General features: G+C 43.1%; 1 protein-coding gene across 1 annotated transcript in view; it reads right to left on the bottom strand.

The window, feature by feature from the left end:
- Positions 1-27995, bottom strand: part of BRINP1 (BMP/retinoic acid inducible neural specific 1) — a 184431-nt gene that overhangs the window by 106621 nt on the left and 49815 nt on the right. Inside the window, exon 2 of the mRNA XM_032635627.1 lies at positions 20588-20855. Coding sequence (XP_032491518.1) covers positions 20588-20805 — 218 coding nt within the window. The 5' untranslated portion in view covers positions 20806-20855. The remainder of the gene's footprint in view (positions 1-20587; positions 20856-27995) is intronic.

Genomic DNA, 27995 nt, shown 5'->3' with positions numbered 1-27995 from the left:
ACTCCAAAGACACCGTGTCATATCATTTACAATGTCCAGCTTTCAACCAAAAATTACTATACTTGCAAAGAAGATCCATAAAAAGGCAAAAAAAAGCAGACAATAGAAACTGACTTCAAATAAACTCTGATGTTGGATTTACCAGACAAAAACTACAAAACAGCTGCTATAAATAGGTTCAAAATACTATATATATATATTAATTAAATATATATTAAGTATATATATTAAAGGAAATAAGAAAACATGAATAAACAGGAAAACACAACAGATGAGTGGAAACTATATATAAAAATGAAAAATTCTGCAGGAGAAAAACAATTAACATTTTAAAGTTCATAACGCAGGATCAACAGCATAATTGAGAGAGTAAAAAACCCCAGTAAATTTGAAGATAGAGCATAAGAAATTATACAACCAAATGAACAGAGAGAAAAAAGACTGAAGAAAATGAACTGCACCTTAGAGACATGACTGATAACAAGCAGTCCAACACATATGTAACAAGAGTCCCAAAAGAAAATAAGAGAAAAAGTAGGGAAGAAAAATATCTAGTGAAGTAATAGCTGAAAACTCCCCTAATTTGGTTAAAAACATTAACTTACATGAAGCAGGTAAAGCTCAAGCAGGATAAAAACAAAGGCCTCAATTAAAAACCCCACGGCTGGGGGCTTCCCTGGTGGCGCAGTGGTTGAGAGTCTGCCTGCCGATGCAGGGGACACAGGTTCGTGCCCCGGCCCGGGAAGATCCCACATGCCGCAGAGCGGCTGGGCCCGTGAGCCATGGCTGCTGAGCCTGTACGTCCGGAGCCTGTGCTCCGCAACGGGAGAGGCCACGACAGTGAGAGGCCCGCGTACCGCAAAAAAAAAAAAAAAAAAAAAAAAAACCACAGCTAACATCACAGATTAAATATTTTCCCTTCTCCAAATCAGTAACAAGGCAAGGATTTATATTTTCAACGCTTCTACTCAACATTTTACCAGAGGTTCTTGCCAGTGCAATAAGGCAAGACCAAGAAATAAAGGGCACACAGATTGGAAAAGAAGTAACACTCTTCACAGATGATGTGATAGTATATGTAGAAAAACCTGAGGAGTCTACAAAAAAGCTACCATAAGTAATCAGCGAAGGTGGAAAGGAGAAAATAATACGCAAAGTTCAATTATATTTCTAACACAGCAACAAAAATATTTAAAAGTAAAATAAAAATTAGATTTTAACTTGCAATATCTTTCAAAAACATGAAATACTAAGAGACACACTTAATGAAGTATGCACAATACTTGCACACTGGTAACTGCAATTTATTACTGAATAAAGTTAAATATCTAAATAAATGGAGCAATAAACCATGTTCATAAGTTAGAAGACTTGATGTTGTTAAGATGCCAGTACTCTCCAAATTTATATATAGATTCAACAAAGTCCCAATCAAAATTCCAACCAGTAATTGGTAAAGTGTAATATTAGTGTAAGGAATATAATACAATGTTCACACAGAAATGGTCAATTGATTTTAAAAAAATTTTTTAATTAATTTTTTATTTGAGTATAGTTGATTTACAATGTTTTGTTAGTTTCTGGTCAATTGATTTTTAAGAAAGATGTCAGTGCCATTTAATGGGAAAAGAAAGGTATTTTCAACAAATAGAAATGGAAAAAAATGGATATTTATATTGGGAAAAAATAAACATTAACCCCTTACCTCACACCATACACAAAATTTAACTTGAAATGAATCATCCCAGGTACCATGGGTCTACACGTAAGTATCTGATATTGGAAAAGACAGATCTCAGAGGCTCTTCTTACATATCTGACCAAGAGGGGTGGGCAGTGACACCTTGGCTCATCTTTCTGTTTTCAGCTCATTGCAAGCTATTGCAGTTTACCTGTGCATGGTCAAGTGGGATCTGTAAATTCTTTACTCAGTATTAACTAAGCCAACACTCCTAAAATGGACAGTTAGCTTTGAAAGTATCCTGCAAAGAAATTACCAACTGAAGATAAGACCAATAACACAAGCAAAAGAAAATGGCAGAGCTGATATTTCTCCTGTCATTGGGGAAAGTACTTCAACAATCATGGCACAAAGTAAAAAAACCATAATGAAGCTATCATGTCTGTCAGTTTCCTTCCCCAAATTTAAAATAATTAAAAAGACTATTTGACATTAAAGTTTCCATCTATCCACAGTTGCTAATAATACACTGTTAAGTAACAACGAAAATAAATTTTTAAAAAATTTAACTGTTCTTATTTATTCCTTCATATCTTTTAAAATGTCTATAATAGTGTAACAGTGAACATTACACAATAGTTCTTGTTTTTATATGTAAATGAACATAGAAAATAAGATAGAAAAAAGGAAGCTCAAATAGGGAAAAGTACACGAATTGGAAGACATATACAAGTTGAGAGAGAGGGAGAATGGTGAGTAATCAGATATGAAAGTAGTATATCAAGGAGATTAAGAACACAGATTCTGGAGTCCTGAATCCTAGCCCGTCCACCTACTAACTGTAACCCTGGGCAAGTTACTAATTTCCCCCATTTATGATATGAGGCAACAGTCATAGGGTAGTAGAAGGATTACATGATATCATCCATGTAATGTGGTTAACACAGAATCTGAAACATGGTAAGCACTCAAGTATTAGCAGTTACTATAATATTATTATTGTTTTCTTATTTTTACTATTACTATTACTGGATAAGAAAGAGAAATGACTCGAGAATACTGTCCAACCTTCCTTCTCACTTGGACCTCTGACTGATGCTGGTGCCATTATTTGAGACAGAGAACACAGGAAGAGAAGTAGATTGGTAAAGAAGGAGAAAAGTAAGGATTCTGAGATTTCATGAAAAAATCCAATGGAAATGTCCATTTGGCAGCTGCGTGAAAGAATTTTTGAGTCTGGAGCAGAGATGAAAGCTGAAAACAGATATTTTGGAGTTGCCGGAATGGAGGATAATGGAAGACAGGGGAGTGAGTGTGATTACCCAGGAGGAGTGGAAGGAAAAGCAGCAGTTGATTGACATCTGGAAGAGGAGCGGCTTAGGGGAAAGATCCATAACACAGTAGGGGTGTCCCCTAGCCTGTTGATCAGACACTCAGCCCCTCCATTCATGCAACAGACTCCACATGAAAATCAGAAGAAGTGCTCTCTCCAGACAGGCCAATGTCAGGAAAGCATTCCTTGCAGGTGTAATTATGCAACCTTGGGTTGCCAAGGATCAAAGGTCGCTGAAGCCAATGTCCCACCGGTGTTTACATTCTCTTTAGGTCAGACTATGCTAAGTAGGATCGCTTTGGTGATGGAGAGTGACTGCCCCCTCAGTTCTATCAAGGTAGTCCCTCCCATCTTCTAGCAACTCTGACGATTAGAAACTTCTCAACTGCAAGATTGTCCTCTAGTAACCACTACTAATTCTCTCTCTGGTGCTAACCCATGAGGAACTTCTGATCCCCAGTGCAGCCTCTGTAGGCATAAGTTCACAAGCTTCCTGCACATAATAGATATTTGTCCAGTGTCAGGGGCCACTTTCTCTAGTTTGCTTTGAGAGACAGGCTTCCAAGTTAGTACTGAAAATCCAGCACCCAGTGAGTGACAAGCAGATGAGGAAGTTGAGACATCTGAAGATGTCTTTCACCTGGTCTTGTCTCCCAGAAGTAGGTGGGTGGTACTTAGCAAAAGAATAAGATCCAAAAAAAGGAAGTGAATTATAGAGTAGACTGAAATAGAACAGCATAATAGGTACAGCTATGTCTCTTCTCTCTACCATCCTCCATCAGCAGAAGACAAAAGGATCTCTACACTGAAGTGTGGTGAGTTGGTTGTTTTTTAATGATACCGCATCAATCTGCTCATTTTAAGAAAACAATCTTTAAAAAGTACTTTGTTCCCAGAGTCAGGAAATAATACTCCATGAGAGTTAATTTTCTGGAATCTTTAAGAAGCGGAGGGACCCACGGAACCACACCATGTAAGAACTGCATATACTTCATTTCTCCTTTCAAGTATCACCTCTGGAATCCTTATGCATGTATAAGATGGAGTACTGCATGTTTGCAAAAATCTTCTCCATTCTCTCTTAAAAAGTATTGCCATCAACAGGAATGATGTTCCTAAACTGAGTCCCAGTGACAAGGAGGGGCTTATCAAACAAAAAGGAGCTGTGGGCGGACTTCCCTGGTGGCGCAGTGGTTAAGAATCCGCCTGCCAATGCAGGGGACACAGGTTTGAGCCCTGGTGTGGGAAGATCTCACATGCCGCGGGGCAACTAAGCCTGTGCGCCACAACTACTGAGCCGGCGTGCAACAACTACTGAAGTCCGCGGGCCTAGAGCCCATGCTTTGCAACAAGAGAAGCCACCGCAATGAGAAGCCCCCGCTCGCCGCAACTAGAGAAAGCCCGCGCACAGCAACGAAGACTCAACGCAGCCAAAAGTAAATTATTTTTTTTAAAAAAAGGAGCTGTGGGACAGTTAAAATGAGCATTGAAAGATGTGTCGGAAGCTCAGAAGCAAGTCAGCGTCCCATCATTTACCAGGTATATCACACTAGACAAACTAGTTAGCTGCTCAAAGTTTTGCCTACCTCATCTTTAAAATGGGATATTACTACTTACTTGTTATGGGAAAGTGTCTTATGACTTTTAAAGCATTACATAGGGAAGGTATATTTCAATAGGAAAAAGAAGAATGGGAAAAGGAAAGAAAAAAAGGACATGAAGAAGGAGGAGAAATGAAATTGTGGAGTATTAGAAAAGGAAAATTTGCTCCAGTCACAAGGTGATTCAATGTCAACAGTGGAGTAGGACACAGGCTCCTTGAGTCCCAGGGCTGCCGTCACTTCACCCCCGCCTAGCACTCTGTAGAGCCGGGGGGGTTACAAGCACAGAGTCTGGAATCAGATTGTCTGGGTTTGAATCACAGTTATACGACTTCCCAACTGTGTGACCTTGGGCAAAATACTTCTGTGGGCCTCCGTGTCCTCATCTGTAACGTGGGATGAAAGGTAGTAGCTGTCACATAGGATTGTTGTGACGATCAAATTACTTGTTAAGGTTGTTAGGTTATTCAGCTGTTTTGTCAGTATCATGTCACACTAGTTCACTAGTTCCATTTTGCGTGTGCTTTGTTTTTCAACATTGTCTTGGTTCTGGAATGAATTCCAACTGGATTCTGCTTTGGAATTCCTCCCACTATCTTATTCACTTCAGCTCAACTTGAAACAGCAAGGGTGGGAGAGTTACATGGTAAGGAGGTGCCCCTTCCTGAACATTCTGTCTTTAGAAGGCCCTGCTCCCTAGTAGTCCCCTCCCTTGCCCTTACTACTGCTGCTGCTACTACTACTATTAAATTTAAAAGCAGGTTGAGGGACTTCCCTGGTGGTCCAGCGGTTAAGACTCCGAGCTGCCACTGCAGCGGGCATGGGTTCGATCCCTGGTTGGGGGACTAAAATCCTGCAGGCTGCACAGCATGGCCAAAAATTTAAATATCAAAATTAAAAAGAAACTAAAAGCAGGTTGAGCCGAAGCTGCTAGTGAGAACTCAGTGCTGTCTAAAGGAAATGCAATACAATCTACATTTCCCTTTTGCTGACAAGCATCCCAGGCCTGATGCCTCAGTGCTTTTTTTGTAAATCAAAAGAATATTGAACTCATTATGTTGAAGCACAAGTTACCCTTTCATCGGTCAATTTGTCTGGGTCAACTGTACTCGCGCATTTATTCTCGATGTCTAAAAGATAGTACATGTAACAGTCCGTCTCCAATACTACAGCTGCCGTTCACTCTGTTATCCTAGAGCGATATTCTGAAATCAGGCTATTCCAATGCACTGATTAGGTACCAAAGCACAATCTTGCATCAGAGGAGTGAAAGGAACCCAAAGCCAATCTCCCGGTGCCAGTAAACAGAAACAATAGGGCCCACATTTACACGAAGGTGCAGGGTTTATGAGCACATTTACTTCCTCTTCCCCTCTTGAGCATCACACTCTACATCTCTGTCAGGGACATAAAGATTCTAAGTTCCTCTTTAAGAAGGAGGAAATCGAGGCTCAGAGAGGCTAGACCTTATTCAAAGATCTAATGGAGAAGGGACAAAGAATTGAATGCAAATCTTCTGTTACCGGTTTTCTCCTCCACCCCATCCTCTGCGTTCATTTCTTCCTCGTGTTCAATAACCAAATTCCGAGGTATTCTCTCATGTTAATTGAACAGCATCTGATTTTCAAACTATGTCTTCACCCCAAGTCCTGTCTTTATCCCTAACATCCAATACCCTCAGCCTCTCAGTCTCTTGACCTACTTTATCTCAATGATCTTCACCCCTGCTCTCTTCCAGCATCCTACTTCCCCCCATGATGACTACTAAAATGTGTCAGCTCCCAAAGTTCCTCTAACTCTGACGCATTATGTTAAAACCTTCTAGTCTCCGACTTGTCTATCACAACACCTGCTCCCTACCTCTTTAAGACTGCTTGGCCCATGACCATCTTCTTTCCCTTTATCCGCTATCGACTCTCTTCACTTCCTTTTCGATTGACTGAGATCCAATGATCCATTCCTATATTTACCTTTGACCCATACCTGTAACTCCTTTACCCAATTGTCCTTCCATCTCATCCACTTGGCAAAGCCCACCCTGCTGAACCCACATCCACTATCCATGATCTTACCTCAAATTTTCAGTTCTTTGGGAGAATAATATCCCAGCTGCACAGACTACAACTGTTATAAAATGTGATCACAAACATGGTCAGAACCCTAACTTCTTCCTGGTGATCCTTTTATATTTCCTTAATCAGATCTTTCTACCATTCTTCAGGTTAACTATTTCATAACATTGCATTTTTTTTTCTTTTTTTGCACTCCCAAGTACCCCCTTCCTCAGCAACTGGTTTCACATCCTTCTTCACAAAGAGAACAGAAGCCACTGGAAGTCCCTTCAAATCACCAGGAGTGAAATCAACAGATCTATCTGCACCCACACCTCTTTCCCTTCTTTCTTCCTATTTCAGCTTAAAGGAATCCCTTCTTTTACCTCAATCTAAGCTCTTACCCTTTCCCTCCCTTCCCCTTCAGGAATTGCCTCATCAAAAATAACCCCACTCTGCCCCTCGGTACCAGTCTCTCCCTCTTTTCACCGTCACCTTCCCTCTTAGAAACCAAACAAAAACAACAAAAAAGCCTTCTTTTTATTTCACATCCCCGCTGCCTTTCAGAGCCATGCTTCTTAAAAAAATATATCTACTCTCTTTGCTTCTCCCTTATTTTCCAACCCACTGCAATCTGGCTTCTGTCCCCAACATTCCATTTAAATAGTTCTTGCCAAGGTCAAGATTTTAAGTATAAAAGACTACTTTCAGTTCTTACCTTAAGTAATATATCAGATTACCTTCTCTCTTAAATATTCATTTATTTTAGCTTCCATGGTACCAACTGTCCCTGATTTTGCTCCTTTCTACTGGCCATTCCTCAACTTCTCAATGTTTTTCTCTGCACATGTTAAACAGGCTCTTCCATAAGTGAAGACTCCCAAGGGATGTTTTCAATTACCATTGGTAACCTGATGACTGTATTTTTTTTTTTCAAGCACTCTCTTTTGAGGGTTAGAACCATTTATAAAACAACTACCTACCAAGTCTCTAACTGGATGTTCCAGGTAGTTTAAATTCAACATTTCCAAAGCCGCCTCAACATCTTCAGACACAAACAATGCCCCAAAACCCTCCTGGCCTTCCAAGGCTCCCTGTCTTAATAAAAAGTAAAACCACCCACCAGTTGACCAAGTTAAAAATGTTCCCCCATTCTTTTTCCTATTTAACCTAGATCAAGTGATTCATCACTTAAAGTATGACCTTGCTAAGTCCTTTGCAACTTGAGTCTTCCCTCTCTTTCAACATTCACATGCAAATACTGAGTCTTTGGTCTCCTTAAAGTATCTCAAGTTATGATTTTGTTTATATGACATTCTTGAAATGATGCAATTACAGAGATGGGAAACAAATTAGTGGCTGCCAGGGCTTAGGGATGATAGGGAAAAAGGAGACTTGTGACCCTAAGCAGATAGCACTAGGGAAATCTTTGAGGTGATGAAACTGTTCTGTATCTTGATTGTGGTGGTGGTTACATGAATCTACACATGCGATAACATAGCAGAGACTATACACACACAGTGTACCAATCTCAGTGTCCTGGTTTTGATATTGTACTACAGTTATATAAGATGTAACCCTTGGGGGAAACTGGGTGAAGGGTACATGGGATCTCTCTATACTGTCTCTGCAACTTCTTGCCAATCTATAATAATTTTAAATTTTAAAAAATTAAGAAAAACATACCTCAAATCCCCATCAATGCTACTTTACTCCAAGATACTCTCCTTTCTCACGCGGGTCACTGCCATAGCATTCTATTTTCTTGCCATACATTTTTGCACTCTCTCCCAACTTTCCCCCATCAGTGCATTCTCTCCATTTTAGCAGAAGTGATCTTTGTAAGATGATAACCTGAACATGCTTTGCCACTGGGCAAAATCCTCTAAATCCCTATTGTCCTTAGAACGTGGCTCCTAAATTGTGTGCTGAGATGCTGCAAAGTACCATAGCAAGCCACAGGAGCACAGTGGGATATTTTTAGTGTTTAAGCGAAATGAGGGATACTTGATATTTGTTGGGTATCACAAAAACTACTACCCTGAGGTAGTTCACAGTTTCAACGCGAAAACACACTACATTTCTTTCAATAATAGCATATCTTTGTTAAGGTGGGTTTTCGGCAGTTGGTACAATTATAAAACTGCAGAAAAATTAACAAGGAACTGGAAAGAAAGGTGGCTGTATCGAATTGCAAGGGTTGAGCAGTAGTAACTGTGTTTATTTAAGGATAAAATAAAGATATTGTTTTTCCTTAGATTCACATGTATTATTTTCCAAATGGCTACTAAACTTTTGGGGACATAAATACTTCATTAAGTTGTTTGTACTTACGTACTTAATAAACAGAATTATTAGTATTTCTCTGACCTTGGGAAATAAAATCACTGAGACTTTAAGAGCATCTTGAAATGAGAAAGTGTGGGAGCCATCACCTTAGGGTAAAGTTCAAAATCTTTTATATAACATTCACAGGGCTTCGTGACCTGAACCCCTTCTGATTTCTCTGGCCTGCATGCTAACATTTTCTCTGCCTATCACTCACAATGAGTTATCTGCAGGTCCCAGAACAAGTCTACCCCTTTACAGATACCCCCTCAAAACACACACACACACACACACACACACAGCGCTAACTTCCTTTGCCTAACTCCCACCGTCCAGATGTGAGAAAAATTTTTTCTTCTTTAAAGGCTTTCTTAATCTTGCAAGGTCAGCTTCAGCACCCTTCCTTCACACTACTACTGCATTTTATACTTCTTTCCCTGCACGCCTTATACGAGGTAGCAGTGTGGTTGCTTATATATTGTCTGTTTCTCCCCAGCTACATTCGGTGCTCTTGAGACCACAGGTCAGTAACACTCTGGTGTCAGCAGAGGCTAACATAGTCCCTGCACATGGTAGGGATTCAACAAATCCTTGCCGAACTCATGCGCAGGTGAGCAGTTCCTTACCAAATCAGACAATCCCAAACCATTTAGCAGTGCAGAGACTTCCGTATCATTTATATTCACCTCCTTTTTTCTCGCACAAACCACCCTCCCCCATCAACGTGGTATAAAGCCGGGTGTCATACTAGAGTCACAGAGAGCTTGTCACAAGCACTCAGGGGTGGAGGCTGCTGACCTTCTGTCAACAACAAGGCTGCAATTTGAGAATAAGCAGAGTGACCGTCACCACTGTCCACACCCCATCCTGAAATGCTGCTGACTGCTGTGAAGGGGCTGAGGCGGGAAGCCATCTCTGGGGGCCCAATGTCTCCCGAGCAACACACATCAAAGACAACCTGGCAGGCACCGAGAAGATGAGAGGTCACAGACTGCTCCTGTCACCTGGGCTGATTAATAAATTAGACGCTTGCAAATCACGGGACGTGCACTGTTTACAGGAATCAATGCGTGCTGATTGCTTAAGGATGCTCTGCCAGTGCGTAGACCTCTGGATTCCTGCCACATGTGTCACAGGCCATCAGCAATCTTCCTCTCTCTCGTCCTCTTTCTGTGTTTTCCTCCAGATAAGTGTCCTCTTAATATGAGACTGGAGTTATGCTACCTTCCTAGAGCACCTGGGCTACAGTGCACACAGGTCAAGCACCCCTCTTGTGGTTGGAGGTCTCCCGCAAGCTTTTGCAGAGTTCTTAGGGATGAATTTGCAGGTAGGGGTGTTTCAAATACAAATGGGTAACTTGTTTTAGTTACTGGTCCTCAAGCACTTGCTCTCTGCTAAGTGGGATTATACCTGGCAGAGCCAGGATTCAAACCAAGGTCTGCCTGAGCCTAAAGACTTGCTCTTCATCGCTAAACTTTAGCGGTTATGTTATTAGGGTTCACATCAGCTTAGATACTGACTTGCGGCTGGAAGTATCCATCAAGGTTTGCAGAGACAAGTCAGGTGCAGATAAAGGGTGGGATGCAAAGCCTTCCTCCAAGCTAGTCTGGGAATCCACTGCTAATGAGATCTAGTAATTCTCATGCCCAGAAGGAAGGTCTTGAGAGATAAGGAAATAGCCTAGAGGCAGAAGCCTGGGCATTCTGGTTCCTTTCTTAAGAGACACAAAAGTATCCGGTGGCTGTAGAACTCTCCATAAAAGAATGCATCCTGCCACAGGGTGCCGAGAATGGAACTAGGGCAGGTAAGCCTGGATGCAGCCCAGGAAGGGAGCTGCCTGACAGGTAGGTCCCAAGCAGCTTTGTTGGTGGACCTGAGTGGTACTCGGGAGTTAATGAATTCCATCTTTATAGCCTTTGTCTTGGCTCCAGCGTCCCCTTCCTCTCCCTTGAATTACTGCCACAGCTTTCTAACCCTTCTCTCTCATTCCCTTCCACGCATTCCTCACGCTGCAGCCAGAGCAATATTTCTAAATGTATATCGGCCCATGCCAATCTCACGTTTCAAACCCTTCACTGTTTTCCTGTCACCTCTATCAGACAAGGAACAGGTTCTAACCTGAACCCACAGCAAACTCTGCTTCTCAAACATGGCGCAATTTTCCTCTGAGCAAAAACATAACCACAACATAGACTCAAAGTCAGTGTTTTTCAAACTGCAAGGTCTACCCCGTTAGTGGAGGCTGAAATCAATGAAGCTGGTAGACACCAGTATTTTAAAAAATAAATGAATCAGAAAGGAATAGGTTATATTAGAACGGTATAGAGTAGAAAATATCAAGATGCATCACATGGAGTAAGGTTAAGTATTTTTTTCATGAGTTTTCATTTCAATTACATATCTTCTTATCTCTAGGCTTACTGAGTGTCCTGAAATGTATTTCTTAGCATGAGCGAGGTCAAGAAATGTAAAAATGAAACAAACAAACAAAAAACCCCACTTTTCTAAAGAGAAATGTACTAGTACCCTGACAATTAACTGGAGTTTGAAGGTTGTTTGAAATCAGTTTGCCTTCCTAAATTCCTTTCACTGTTGGCTCCAAGCTGCCATCCAGCCTTATTTCCTATCACCACTACAGTAGGACCACCCCACTGGTGGAGGAAACATTCCAAGATGCCCAGTGGATGCCTGAAACCATGGATAGTACTGAACACTATGTATACCATATGTTTTTCCTATATATACATACTTTTGATAAAGTTTGATACATAAATTAGGCATAGTAAGAATTTAACAACAGTAATAATAAAATAGAATTACAACAATATACTGTAAAAGTTATGTGAGTGTGGTCTCTCCCCTCACCCTTCTTCCTCTACAAATACCTTACGATAAAAATGTAATGCCTTTTCCACCTTAACTAAGCCCTTATCATGCACTGTGGCCATAACTTTTGCAGTCTGAGGTGTGATAGCAAAGCTAGCATGAATTTGTTTCCTTCTTCACAATCTCACAGAAGATTCATTCTTAACCTAGATCTTAGCAACCTCAGCATATAAGTGTTTTTCCTTCCTTATTAAGTTGAGAGCTTTCACCTTTTCACTTAAAGGAAGCGCTTCCCCGTTTCTCTATGGCCTATCTGAATTGTCAGCACCACTACGCTGGCACTTTGGCGCTATTACTAAGTAGAACAAGAGCTACTTGAACATAAGCATTGAGATCCCAAGACAGTTGATCTGAAAACCAAAACCGAGATGGCTACTGATTAACAGGAGATACACTGGACAAAGGGATGATTCGGGACCTGGGAGGGGCGGAGCTGGACAGTACAAGATTTCATCACACTACTCAGAATGGTGTGCAATTTAAAACTTTTGAGTTGTTTATTTCTGGAATTTTCCATTTAATATTTTTGGACAGCAGTTGATTGAAACTGAAACCGCAGAACATGAAACCTTGGCTAAGAGGGGACTACTATACTACTCAAAATACACACACACACACACACACACACACACACACACACACACACACACACACAGTTCCAGTATTTCTTCTGCCTCTTTGCCTTTGCAGGCGCTACCTCCCTTTATCTGGGCTGCTTGTTCCCCCACTGCCTTCTCGTAAAATCCTTATCCTCCTTGAAGACTGAGTCAAATACCCCTTCCTCTAGGATGCCTCCCTAGATGTGTCTTTTCCCCCCATCGTTCCCCACATTCATGATCCCAATGCCAAGGGTAGTTCCCATCCCCACCACAAACACAGCACCCAGCGTATTGATCAATCAGGGAACTGAGCCTATGGCACTGTGGTTATCTGCCCATCAGTCGGTTTTCCCCAAGACACTTTGAATTCCTTGAGGTCAGGGATCCAGTCTTTCCTCTCCCTAATTCCAAGGAACTGTCATAGAGACTGGTCAGTAGGAATTCGGAGATCAGTAAACATTTTTCAAATGAATGAATGAGTGGCAGGTGCTTCAGATCACAGATCAGGTCCCTTTCTTTCTTCCTTAGCCAAGATTTGGGGCATAGAGTCTGAAGCTCCAAGGGCTTGTCTTCATTCTCCTCCTAATTTCCCCAGTCATAACAATCACCATATCTTATTATGTCCGTTTTAAGACCCCGTGTCAGTCTGCCCTTTGGAGGGAGGTGTGCAAAAGCCAGTCCATTTTCAGACATGGCTCCTGACTAAAGCTGAACAGTTGCTCTGCAGAGATTGCAGCCAACTAAGCTTAGCAGCTCACAGAAGCCAGTTTGGTAATGGAATGGGAGCAAAGAGGTAAAGTACTGCAAAGGTACCAATTTGGTAGCAATAAAGCTATTGGGCTTAGAAGTGGAAGATCAATTTTAAATAATCAACACAGAAGAATCTCTGAATTGACATCAAGTGGCCCGGGAGATGTTTGCTGACTATCCCTCCCCATCCCTCTCTATTCAGGGACAGCTTGATCCAAAACTTGGATTGAATGAGGGATAAGGTAGGGGAAAGGGCACAGGGTATTGATTCTCACCAGTGATGCCAACCTCTATGTGGCTGAAATTGACAATGACAAACGTGGGACACCGTCCCAGTCTCATCTTCTTTTGAGCCCACTTAAAGAAAAAAAAAAAGGATCCCTTAATGCACTTTGCCCAAGCTGGTTTTTTATGACTCAGGCCATGTGTATCTGAACCCAACAGTGGGTGCCTAAACATCTTACCTCCTATAGAATACTATAGTCAGATGAAAAACTCACCAAATCTCCCAGAACTCCTGGAGGAATGCAGGCTGGTTATTTCTGGGGTAGAAAACTAGTTTCCCTTAAGTGCTACTTCTCTGCAGCAGGAAGCAAACATCAATTCACCTTCCTTAACGCATCAGCTGCCACCCTGATCTGAGGGCATGTCTGAAAAGATGGAAAATCCCTTCCCCTTTGGTCCTGCAGCCAGATTGTTTTGGGAACCCAGACACTGCACTGGCGCCTATACTTCATTCCAACTCAAACTCATGAGGACCAAACTCTAAAACCATTTTTTCTAATATCCTTCCCAACCATCCCTTTTCCTTTTTTCCTAAAATCCTTGCTTTAGAGCAAAGGTGCTCAACCTCTATGCTACTGGCATTGTGAGCCAGATAATTCCCTGCTGCAGAGGGCTGTCTCTGCATTGTAGGGTGTTCAGCTGTATCCCTGATCCCTGGCTTCTAGCCACCAGATGCCAGGAGCAAACCGCCTCCCCACAACCAACTGTGACAACCAAAAATGCCCCCCTGACATTTCTAAATGTCCCATTAGGAAGCAAAATCACCCCTAGGTTGGTGGTTCTCATGTCTATCCTAGACCAACTACAAATCCAAATACCTGAGGAAGGACCCAGGCATCGGAATTTTTTAAAAGCTTTGCAGGTGATTCTGACGTGCAGCCACTTCTTTGCGTATTAAACCAAGGTTTCACCTTCCTCTGTAACTATGGCTCTGGCCTCTGTTGAAGTTTTCATCCCCATACCCACAGGGTGAAATGCCAAATTTAGGAATAAGAAATAGTAGTGCAGAAATTTAAGAAATGAGAAGGAGGAGGAAAAAAAGATAAGGTTATTACTGGTGACAGAAAACTGAAGCTGTTAATTCCATTTCTTTGAATTATAAACCAGGAAGTAGATTTAGATCAGAGTGTTCCAAGCAAAATCCCAACAGGTAGGGTGGCTTCCTCGGCCAGGGGCCAGCTCCCCAAGTGGAAGCAGTGTCTTTTCAGATCACTTTGACACAGGCTGGCATCCAAAGAAGCAACACTCAAGCTGCCAAAGCCAGGTAGAGCCAGTGCCTCCTGAAGCCTGCTCATCCGAATTCCGATCTCTCTGAGAAAAAGAGGTGGTAGGGTCAAAGAGGTTCGCTTAAACATTGTTAAACAGTCTAGGAGAGACCTTGAAAAGCCCTGCGGTAAGGAAGCCTGTATAACTTTGCTTAGTTTTCCAAACAAATATATCTAAGTCGTTTGGGAGGCAATATAGCACGGTTACACATGCAGACTCTGGAATCTGCTCGTTTGTGATACATTCTACTCTACCATGAAGTAGCTCTCTTTCCTCGGGCAAGTTATGTAAATGGGGATGACAACAATACCTAAGCACAGGATTATTTTAAGGACCAAAATCTGTTGCAGTAATTTAGACACTGTGTGTCCATGCTAGACGCTTGGTAATCTTTCAACGTTAGCAACTGACTTCTCCTTATTACTGTTTTTATTATTATTTATTTGACTATGGGATTTTTTTTTCTAGAAATGCCTTTTAACATCGCATTGAACTCCAGCTCCATGTGAGATACTTTAAGAAATGCTGATTTAGACTAATTTGAGCCACACTAATAGAAATACAACCCTTGCACCATGTGATATCAAGATTCTATCTGGAAGCCAGAGGTTGGGGGGGTCTCCTTTCAGGTTCAACCACAGCATCCTGAATGGTGGGGTGGTAGACTTCACCCTCACCACCCAAGTCTGTAAGCTCCTCGAAGCAGGGACCTGTCTACCGTATATATCATCAATTCCCCAGTGCACAGCATCTGACAAACCTAAGCACCCAATATACACTTTTTAAAAAAAATTAATTAATTTATTTTTAACATCTTCATTGGAGTAAAACTGCTTTACATTGTTGTGTTAGTTGCTGCTGTATAACAAAGTGAATCAGTTATACATATACATATGTCCCCATATCCCCTCCCTCTTGCATCTCTCTCCCACCCTCCCTATCCCACCCCTCTAGGTGGTCACAAAGCACTGAGCTGATCTCCCTGTGCTATGCAGCTGCTTCCCACTGGCTATCTATTTTACATTTGGTAGTGTATATGTCCATGCCACTCTCTCACTTCGTCACAGCTTACCTTTCTCCCTCCCCGTGTCCTCAAGTCCATTCTCTACGTCTGTGTCTTTATTCCTGTCCTGCCCCTAGGTTCTTCAGACCCTTTTTTTTTGGATTCCATATATACGTGTTAGCATACGGTATTTGTTTTACTCTTTCTGACTTACTTCACTCTGTATGACAGCCTCTAGGTCCATCCACCTCACTACAAATAACTCAATTTCGTTTCTTTTTATGGCTGAGTAATATTCCATTGTACATATGTGCCACATCTTCTTTATCCATTCATCAGTCGATGGATGCTTAGGTTGCTTCCATGTCCTGGCTATTATAAATAGTGCTGCAATGAACATTTTGGTACGTGACTCTTTTTGAATTATGGTTTTCTCAGGGTATATGCCCAGTAGTGGGATTGCTGAGTCATATGGTAGTTCTGTTTTTAGTTTTTTAAGGAACCTCCATACAGTTCTCCACAGTGGCTGTATCAATTTACATTCGCCCCAACAGTGCAAGAGGGGTCCCTTTTCTCCACATCCTCTCCAGCATTTCCAATATATACTCCTGAATGATTTCTGGACAAGGGTCACATCTCATTCATCTCAGCAGAATCATCCACCCAGCCCCAGCCCCATTCATTTAGTGAAGTATCTTTGCCACAAAACGTACAAAAGATATTTTTGTGAAACACACGAAGGAACCATCAAGATGGTGGATTAGAACAAAGATTTATGCAACTCTGATAAATGTGCAAGACGGTTAGGCAATCAGACATGGTTTACCGAGATTTGATTTACATTCAACTTTTAGGTACTTATTTAAGGCTCAAAGGAAGGTGCACCATAAGCCACAAACCACTTGCTTTGAAACCTGTAGGGAAAACCACTCAATATGAAACCACGTCTCGTGGCATAGTGACCACCATTATCAGTGCCCACCCCACCCCCGACTCTCCAAAACCAAAGCTTAAAAAAGGGTACCACAATCCTCCTTTTAAATCTACCTCTGAAATAACTGCCAAATTTACAGCAACTACTGATGATCTCAAAGTCAGGAAAAGAGAAACAGAAAAATAAAACACAAAAAGGCAGCGGGAACACAGGAAACACCCTTTGGACCAAACTGACTTTTAAAATACCACGAGAAGAAAAGAAATCATTTCTAGCAATACCATCAACTGTCTGAGGTCAAGGAGGGAACGGCTCCTGCAAAATTCCAAGCTCTCCATGATTGATAGCTAAACTATTTCTTGCCACAGCTACACAAGGCATTTAATATTATGTCCATTTTAAGGTTGAGGAAACTAAGTCACAGAGAGGTTGCAACTTGTCCGTGGTGAGCGGAAGTCTCTGGGTATTTGGTCATACACTAGGTAACTAAGAACTAAGAGAGGGTTATGACAACATAGAGTTAAGGGCTCACGTTGTGGAATCTCAGAGGCCTGCTTTTATTCCTAGCTCTGCCACATCCCAGATGGGTGATGTGGACAATCTCCTTCACCTCTTGATGCCTGAGCTTTCTCATTCGTAATATGGACAATACTAGTATCTCCCTCACAGACTATTTAACGACTAATATATGTATGGGCTTACCAGAAAGTGAAACTAAATGATTCTATTAGAATGATGATTTCGAACCTTAATGAAAAATATTTTCCAGAGATAAGAAAATTTAAATTTGCAAAGCATCTCACACCAAGTTAATCTCATTTGACCTTGTAGGTGGGACAGACATCACTGTCCCTTTCTAGAGAAGAGAATATTGAGTATCTGAGCGGTTACTTATTCACACCTCTCTGTGGAATGATAATTGTTTGCTTATTCACTCTTTTTTCCCTCCATCTTCCACCCCACCTCTGAGCTTGGTGAAAGAGGGGATGGACCTTGCAGGTTGTGGGGCGTGTGTGTGTGTGTGTGTGTGTGTGTGCGAGCTTTGTTGTTTTCTTTTGGTCATCTCTGTATTACCGAATCATAGCACGGCTTACAGTACATGATTGGTGTTAAATTCTAAAGCACTGGATGTACGCTTGAGTGAATAATGCATGAATACATTTGCCCAGGATGAGGAAGCTAGTAAGCAGCCCAAAAAAAGCAACACCTGAGTCTGCAGACTCGAAGTTCAGAGTCCTCTCCGAAATCCCATGCTGTATTTCCAAATGACAATATTTCATGGAATCACAGACTTTCAGAGAAGGGAAGGACCTTGGAGACCATCTTAGCGAACATTCCCCTTCCGCAGATGAGAAAACAGGAGCTCAGAGAAGTCCCACTACTTGGCCTAAATCACACAGCGGGGAGGTGAGCGGATTGAGTCAGGACCCTGGTTCTCTGCCTCCAGGATCAAGGATGCCGTCCCTGCACCCAGGCAGATTCAAGTTCAGAAAACTCCCCCAGCCTCCACACGTCAGCTCAGACTTAGGAGTGACAGAGCACGGACCTCGCGCACCCAGACTACTGTCTGTGCACAGTTTGTTGCTCAGCGTGCAAAGCAACAGGAGAGACGACTTCTGCTGGGATTTAATTTGAAAGGTGCTCATCATTGCCAGTGGCACAAACTCGCCACCACGACTCTATGAGCTGAAGCCAGCCTCTGCCTGCATATGAATGAGGACAGAGATGGTCTTAACCCACTTAAGTGAGGAGAGCAGACTTCTTCCCAGTTTCTGAAGCGCCCAGATCACCCTGGGCTCTAGCCTGGATTCTAGGGTTGGGGGCACTGGCCGAAGCTTGAGGTCTGGGACATTTCAGAAAGGCTGGCTCTGTAGCCTCAGATAATATGGCGCATGCTGGTAGTAAAGCCTTTCTTTCATGATGCAAATGTCAAGTTTCTAATGTGCTACGTCCATGTTAGCACACAGGAAGACACACTTCGAATCACCTGTGGACATGCTTTAGCGTTTCAACAGAGTAGTGAAGAGAAAACGTCAATGGACAACAGCCCTGGAGAGCACATCCTTGTTGGCTTTTGCTCTGGTCTGAACCTGGCCTAGATGAGCACACCCATCTCTGGGTACCTATTTGCATGTGTGTCCAGGTGAAGATTACAACAGAAGCCACACCTAATCTTTCACACAATAGGTCCCAAATCAATGTTTATGATCTTCCAATTATGCCTATCCTGTACTTTCTCTTTTGTAGCACTTATACCATGTGTGTGTGTGTGTGTGTGTGTGTGTGTGTGTGTGTGTGTGTTTAATTAATGTACTGCTGTGAGAGCAAGGACGATGTTTGTTTTACTCGCCATCATGTCATCTGCCTTAAACACAGTGCTGGGCCTCTAGCTGGTGCTGAATAATTATTTGAGGATTAAATAAAGGAAGGAAGGAATAACTAGATGACCAGGGGCCTGACTTCTGGATTAAACTCCATCATTTAATTAACCATGTGACCTTGGTTAAATCTTATATTTAATTTTAGAGCTAGAAAGGATCTTACAAATCAGCTTGTTGGATGACTGCAAACTTTTGTTTTAGCAGTGGAATCCCAGGAAGAGCATAGGTGAAATATGAACACAGAAGCAGATGCAAACTTTCTTTTGTATAAGGGCCAACTTTCAAACTCGGATTTGACTGTTCAGCACAGAATCACAGACATCTGCAGCTGGTAGCAAATTCGTGAATCATCCATCCCTAGTCCACGATGCCACAGTGCGCAAAGGAGATATGCCCACTTTCATGTCAAATACACAGAAGACGTAAGACCTCAATTCACGGCTTCCCAGCTGCAGGTTAGGACTGTTTCCTCCACCATGCTTCCTCGTCTCCTATTTCAGTTGGCCCAGAAGTGTTCCTTGACCTTAAGACGAAGCTTAAGCTGTCTTAGAGAGAGCTCTAGAGAGTTTTTTGCATTCTCCAATTTACTTAAGTCCACATTTTTCATGTCCTTATGATACAAGGCAGAAGAAAAATCACTCTGGGGATCCAGAAATGAATTATATATAAGTCCTGGCCTCACAGAGTTTCCAGTAAGGTGAAAGAGAAATACAAGAATGGTATTTCTCCAAATGGTTGACAACTAAAGAGGTGTAAGTGTAGAGAGCTGTGGAAATATCAAAGAGAGGTGATCAAGTAGAGTGGGGAGAGTCCAAGATGGTTTCTTAGACTCTCAAAGAGGAAGAATTTGGGGCTAAGTCCTTTTGGGACGAGTAGGATTCCCAAAGGCCAAAGACCAGTTCGGACTTGCTCAAGAAAGAGGTATTCATTGACAGTCCCTACTTGTTTCCAAATGTGTGACTATATCTGGGTAGGACATTTGCTATATTAATGGCATCTGCAAAACAACACAGCCTACACCTGATGTAACTGACTAAAAACACTGTCTGTGACTATGGATGCAGATAAACCAGGGCTTGAATCCCAGTCCCACCACTCACAGACTGTGTGACTTTGGACAAGTTATTTCACCTAGCAGAAGTCCAGTTACCCCTTCTATAAAGTGGAGAAAACAAATAGATGCTATCTCTGATGTTACTGGAAGGTTTAATGAGACAGTGTACAAAGTACTAAGCACCATGCCCCGCACAGAGTAGTAAGTACTCAAAAAATATTAGCTATTCTCACTCACCATTGCTAATCTCTTGCACAATGTAATAAATTAAATAGATGGATAAATTAATAAATAAATAGATAAATTAATAATGAAAAAGTACATTAACAGACTTGGCTCAGACGCTCCTCCATACAGCAAGGCCCATGCCAATGTGTGACCCCCCAAAAGCACTCAGTGAATGAAAAGCAAAGGCAAGCTTAGCCCAGCTCTTACCTGTATATTTTATATCTGGTTGTAAATCCTTGACGGTGTCTTTCCACAAAGGATAGGTAGCTCCTGGAGTGGTGGAAAGGCCCCCTGTCTGAAATAAGCCAATCAAATTCCTTGGAGACATGTTGGTCTGTCCCAGCTGGTTCCTGGTGGGAGGGCTGCACTGAGATACGGCCCCATACAAACAGGAAGTAGAGGAGCTCAACAAACCTCCAGTTCATGCTTTTCTGCCGGCCTTTTTCCTCTCATTCTTGCTCCATTCTGTGGAGTCCTATGAAGAAAAGAATAAAAAAGAGAGAGAAAGAAAGAGGAAACAAAAGAGGGAGAGAGGAAAGGGGGGAGGGTGAAGCAAAATAAAAGGAAGAGAGAGAGAGACAAAGGAAAATTTTTTTAAATGCTCTTAACACATCATCATAATCCTTTACATCAGTAGAGTGTGTCAGGGTTTACAAAAATCAGTGCAGTTTCTGGTTAAGAGCGTGGCATCTATGGACATCTGGGCTTGCATTCCTGCTTTGTTGTTCACATGTTCTGTGAACACGCATGAACACGTACAAACTGCTGAATCTCTTAGGGATGCAGTTTCCTCATCCATAAAACAGAGGACGGGCTTAAGCGCCTGTATCTTGGCACCTGGCGCATCATAGGTATTCAAGGCATAAGTGTTAAAAGAGTGAAGTGAATGAATGCAGAAACAGAGTCTCCTACAGCCAGGAAAGAACTTGGAGATAGAACTCCAGTATCCATCCCACCCGCTATCTTCGCAAACAACCCGAGTCTCACAGCAGGGACTCGGTGAATGAGAATCCTTCTCTCCTCCTCTCCCACAGACATGCACCAACTGAAGACAGGCTTTGCTTTTGCATCATCAGGTGAGTACAAAAAGTCTTGGGATGCATCATGATCACGACTATCCGGGTTGAATACCTTACAGGTGGAGAGTTTATGCAGTTCATTTGAACGCATTTCTGCAATGCTTAGTGGACTGTCTCCTTCACCCCAAGGAAATGTAACTAGAGGATCCACCCATCAGTGACTCTGAGCCTCGAGGTTCTCTCGTACTCAGAAGGGGAACTAAAAGCCAAGGAACTAGTGGGGTCTTGCCCGCCTCTTTTTTCGGTGGTAGCACAGCACTGGGGTGCCATGTTGGAGAAATGCTTAAGACTAAGGGAGAGCTTCAGTAGGGGCTCCTGGGAAAATTTACAAGTTTTGTTTTTATCATCACATCATCCTACTTGCTAGTTTAACACTGTGCTGTGTCCACCACCCCACTTAGTCTAGAAGAGCTTATCTTACTCTACATTGAAAGGTAGCTGGGAATGCAGGCTCTATCAATTATAAACTGTATTATTTCAGGCAAGTGATTTCACTTCCTGGGCCTCAGTTTCCTTGTCTGTAAAATGTAGTTAACCATAGCACCTACACCCAGAACTAGTATGAGAATGAAATGACACCGTTTATGTCAAGTGTCCCATGAAGCACCTGACACTCAGGAAGTGCTCAATAGATGGCATCAATGATGATGAGGATACAGGTAATGATAAATCTTGATGGTGATGATGTCCACACAGTCCCTGCTGGGAGCGTCTTTGCTCCTACAGTCCCCACTGCCCCACCAAATCCTGTTTATCTTTCAGTAGCCAGTTGAGGTCAGGTCCTCAAAGGTCATTTCCTTTTTCTATTCCTCTCAAAAATTGTTAGTTGTTCCTTTCTTTCAGCTCTCATTGCTCCTTTATATAACTGTATGTTAGTACTTACTATCTTTCATTGTACTTATTTGTTTGTGTCCATTTTGCTCATGGGACTGTGAGTCTTTAACTGGCAAGAATCTTTAAAAGACTGTTTCTATATACTGCTGGCTGTGTGACTCTGGACAGTCATGGCCTCCGTCTAGATCTGATTTTTATGTCTAACATTTAAAAACATGGTGAGGACAAACCAATTTGTCGAGTGGAAAACCACATAGCAACATGAAGAAATATGATCCCTTACTTGTCTACTCTTCCAACTGAAAATGGGAAGAAAGTCAAGCTAAGAAAGAGAGAAAATCAAAAAAAGAGAGGGCTTCCCTGGTGGTGCAGTGGTTGAGAGTCCGCCTGCCGATGCGGGGGACACGGGTTTGTGCCCCGGTCTGGGAAGATCCCACATGCCGCGGAGCGGCTGGGCCCGTGAGCCATGGCCGCTGAGCCTGCGCATCCGGAGCCTGTGCTCCGCAACGGGAGATGCCACAACAGTGGGAGAGGCCACAACAGTGAGAGAGGCCCGCGTACCGCAAAAAAAAAAAAAGAGAGAGAGAGAGATGTGAATTTCCGGCCCAATTGGCGATTTCTCTCCGTGGTCCGACTGCACCATTTTATTAGGGGTAGCTACAAAAATCTACTTGGCACTGCAGGCCCCAGCTGTCGGGGGCAAAGGAAAAAGGCATGTGAGCAGAGGAGTGGGCTGGCAGAAGCTGTGGCCTCAGGTTTTGTTCAGAGCCTAAAACAAAGACGTACATGTGGAGTGCAGAACTGTAACAGCTCCAGCTGCCAAAACCGTCTGCCGGAGCCCACCTGAGCGGCAAGCAGGGGGTGGAGGCGATTGTTCAGAGATCCCGGCAGGGAGCTACAGCACACTGAAATCACAGCGTGTCACCCATCCAGCCCTTCTGCGTGGCTTCTGCTGTAAGTGGGTGCAGGGTGGGAGCCTGGGAGAGAATGCCTGGCTGTTAGACTGTTTGCAAGGGAACAGGATTCGGAACACTGCAGCTTTCAAAAGTGAAACAAGGCTAGACATGGAACAGCAGCGTATGTGTGTGTGTGTCTGCGCGTCGGAGGATAAGACCTCAGCCCCGAGCCCTAGAATTTGCTGAAATTTGAAAGATGGAACCCAGTGCTTTCATTCTGGCAGCCATTTTGCCACCTAAGGGACATCTTTGCTTGTCCCAATGGAGGGGATGCCACTGGCATCTAGTGGGTAGAGGACAGGGATGCTGCTGCACATCCTACAGGGCACGGGATGGCCCCTCCCCCCACGACAAAGACTATTGGACCTAAAATGTCAGTGGAGCAAAAGTTAAATCCTGCTCTAATCCAACTCCCTACAAGATCAGGACCTGAGTGGCTGACTGGGCTAGACTCCTGTCTTCCAGCTCCTGGTTTTCATGCTGCCACACTGTCTTGGCCAGGCAGTGGGCCAAGACGGGTCGGTAGCTGTGTCTGAACCTCCTTTGTAGCTGGGGTCTACGATACAATCTACATCTCAGCAAGTACACATGACTGCTTCACGGAAGAAGTCTGAATACATCTCTGCTGGCTCAGAAAATCACAATAATCCACAGAACACTAAAAATGAACATGGAAGTTTCTGTGAGGTGCATTTGAATAGAAATGGACATTTTGTTGGGCAAGAGCAAGGATTAGTATGTATGTTACCTAAATATTGTCATATCATGACAGACACAGTGATTCCCATTCTGTAAAAAGGCCCAAATTAGCACCAACTGTACTGGAGACTTGGGTTAATATAAGGGTCCCATGACTGATATGTATGGAGCACCTATTGTGTACTTGGATCGAAAAATGTCTGTTCTCTTGGCAGTAGCCGAAGCATCCGATCCAGACTAGATGTTAACAAAGGTTTCTTCCCCGAGGTGGGTACAGCTCTCCCATTTAACAGATGAGCACGTTGGAACTTGAAGACATTAAATAACTTTCCCAAGCTTGCAGGTCCTAAGTATTCAAGAATCTAACCTGTGTATATCTCATTACGGGTATAGTTTCCACTATATCCCCACCCTCACCCCACCCAGCTGAAATTAGATCCTGCCCTCTAGAGATTCAAAATATTGTGGAGGAGTCACACCGAGGCCTGAGGAATTCTAGTATGAAACAGGTTGTCATAAATACTATAAGCAAAGAAAAATGTCCCGTGGAAGAACAGAGGCCAGAGATAATGTTTCCGACCAAGAGACCTGGAAAGGACCCTTACAAGAGGTGGTATTTGAGCAGGGCCTTCGTAGCATGTAAGCTTTTGGTGAGCAGAGATGAGCAAAAGGGAATTTTAGCAGAGCAAGTGCCATACAACAAGTCTTGGGGGTGAGTGAGGGCAGAGTGATGGAGGGTGTGCCCAGAGTAGCACCCAGGTGGCAGAGGCTTTAGTGAGATTTTAGGACCCATGTAGGGCCTTCAAGCACCTGTATCTCCCTCTGAATCCCTCAAGCAAGGACTGTATATTTCATTTCCATGCTATCCACCAAGGGCAAAGCACTGTAGATGTTCAACAAATTCATTCATTCATCCATTAACAGGTTTAGCTGGAAATTAAACAGTGAGCAGGGCTTCTTCTCTGTTGGGCTGGGAGAAGTAAACAAATGAGCAGTAAATGTACATGTGACGGTGAGCAGTGCTCTAAAGAAAACCAAAGCAGATAAGACGGGATTGAGAGTGAGGCTGCTGCTTTACATACAAGGTGTTGAGGAAAAGCTGCTCTGATGAAGTCACCTTTGAGAGGCGACCTGAAGAAAGTGAAGGAGTGAGCGATGCAGAGCTTCAGGGAAAAAGAAACGTCAGTGGAAGGAGAGGAAAGAGAGGGTCAGCAACGGTTTGCATTTTGATACAGTCAGAGGCCAAGTTGTATTTCAGTCTCCTGCAGGGAGCTTACAGTTTAGTTGCGATGCAGGTCAGTTGGAGGAGGGAATCACCAATCCATTAACTGAGCACTTACTATGTGCTGCTTTACACATGTGACCTTGTTGCAGTACGAAGAGGTTATGGTCCCCATTTACATGTGGGGGGAGGGGACACTAAGGTCCGGAAAGGCTAAGTAACTGGCCCACCATCACAGAGCTGGCAAATGGCAGTTAGAACTGGAGGCTGTGCTGTCCACGTTGGGAGCCACTGACCACGTGTGGCTACTAAGCATTTGAAATACGGCTCGTCCAAATCGAGACGTGCTGTAAGTACGAAATACACACCCACCGGATCTCAAACACTTAGAGGAACCGGCTGTAAAATATCTCACGGATATTTTATGTTGGCTACATGTCAAAATAGTACTATTTTGGATGTACTGGAGTAAATACAATATGTTATTAAAATACGTTTCACCTGTTTCTTTTTAATTGTTTTAATGTGGCTGCTAAAACTTTAAAATTACGCATATGGATGGTATTCTATTTTCACTGGGTAAGACAGGGCTCAAACGAACCTTTTCCGCTCTGTGACACCACCTGGAAAGGTCACTCATCCATCTCCTTTTGTTTTGCTTGTTTTTTATCTTGTTTTTAAGGTATAGTTGATTTACAATGTTGTGTTAGTTTCAGGTGTACAGCAAAGTGATTCAGTTACACATACATGTATATCTATTTTTTTCAGATTCTTTTCCCTTATAGGTTATTACAAAATATTGAGTGTAGTTCCGTTCCCTGTGCTATACAGGAGGTCCTTGCTGGTTATCTATTTTATATATAGTAGTGTTATATGTTAATCAAAAACTCCTAATTTATCCCACCCCCCCTTCCCCTTTGGTAAGCATAAGTTTGTTTTCTATGTCTGTGGGTCTATTTCTGTTTTGTATATAATTTCTTTTGTATCATTTTTTTAGATTCCTTCTCCTTGCTTTTATTAACATTTGGAGAACCCAAATTCACTCCCCACTATGACTGATTGAGCACTTGCCCCCTCCCTTCAAAATCAACAAACAAACAGTAAATACATTTCAAATAAAAACTCCCATGCTCACAGCCATGTCTCTCCATCCCCAAATCGCAGGGACAGCCCTGGATATCCACCACCATGCATTTTAGAACTGTTGTTTTTCCAACATTCATAAAGGGCACATCCTGCCACTGCGTTTTAGAGCCTGTGAAAGAGAGGCTGGTTCTATTTCCGAGCACCGTCCTTGACCTGACTGTGACCTTCCGTGAGTCACAGGCCGGCTGCTGTGAGGGGCTCTGGTTGGCGTGGAGCTGCGGACGTGGGCTGAAGCACGGAGAGCACGTCAGCTGAACCGTGCTATATATACACGCCTGCAGTGTCATTAAGGGAACGGGTTCATCCCACACGGAGCACATTCTCTAATTGTTGCCATTGTAAATTACTTACATCCGAGGAGCACACACCGGAGACAGAGAGGAGAGATGGGCCTTCCAGTAGCAGTATCACCAGCTTCCCCTCTGGAGTTTCCTACAGGGACTGCTGGGCCGTAGCTCACATTCAGGCCAGAGAGTGGAAGGGGATGCTTGCTCTGTCCCCATCCCTGGGGCCCTGAGGCTGATGACCCGATCTGAGATCACCCACAGTGCCTGCATGCTAAGCCTGGGTCAACCTGAGGAGCTCATCCAGGCTTCCAGATAAGACATCTCCCAGGAGATACAAAGCTACAAAGCTGGGTGACCTTGAGCACATTAATAAACCCCTTTGCCTCAGTTTCCTCATCTGTAAAATTCAGGCAGTAATAGGAGGATGAGTACCTCCTAGGGTTCAGATAAGAATTAAAATAGGACTTCAAATACAATTATTTTAGTCTAGTTTTGAGCCAAGACCAAGACAATAGTTATTATATTCTAAAGAGGGGTGCCTGACCACTATACAGGACGTATAAAAAAGGGGGCCAAAAGGCACTTTTTGAGATTCTTAACCTCTCACCCACAGGATAACAGAGTGAGATGTCGGGATCTCCAGTGGAGTCTGAGGGAGAACGGCCTGCCTGCTGTGAATCCCCCTGCCCACTCCCACAGCTCCAGGGGAGAGTCAGGGGAGTAGCCCTGCACCTCAAGCTTCAACAAGACCCCACAAAGAACGTGATAAATGTCCCAGAAGCTTGGAGGAATATGGCAGATTGGTGTCTGACTCACACGGCAGAAATCTAAAAAAAGAATTCTACAGAGGGAATTCTGCAGAGGGCTGAAACCTGGCGGCAGAGTAGAGGCTGCAAATTGGGAAGTGCTGAGCTCCTGTGTAAAAGGAATGTTTCCCTCATGGATCGGAGGTGGGCTACATGCAAGAGAAAGCTAAAGTGAGGGAAAGGGCACGCCAGCGTGAATGAAAAATGCTGCCTGCCACGTTAGTAAACAAAGGATGTTGTGGCCATCAAGCCACTACGGCCCCCTCAACCGAAGGTGCGCCCTGACGGACTCAGGATGGGAGAGCACAGGATACTGGCCTTAGACAGCTAAGGTGCATATCAAAGGAATGATTCCAATGAGCCCAGGCTCTTCTTGCACCTTGAGATACCTCAAGTCAAATTCATTAACTTGAGGTATCCGGTTTTCTTTGGTAATCAGTAATCTTTCGAAGTTCCAACCACCTGTTCTTTGTTGCAAAAATTCTTATACAACCTGGTTCCTCCCTCACCTCTTTGGAGCAATCTCTCAGAGCTCTCTGAGGGGCTGTGTCCCACGCTCAAGTCCTCAGTTTTGTCCACCAAATGA

The sequence above is a fragment of the Phocoena sinus genome, chromosome 6 (assembly GCF_008692025.1).
Source record: "Phocoena sinus isolate mPhoSin1 chromosome 6, mPhoSin1.pri, whole genome shotgun sequence".
NCBI classification, from domain to species: domain Eukaryota; kingdom Metazoa; phylum Chordata; class Mammalia; order Artiodactyla; family Phocoenidae; genus Phocoena; species Phocoena sinus.
The sequence above is the reverse complement of the archived record's forward strand: the minus strand, read 5'-3'. Positions and strand labels throughout refer to the sequence as shown.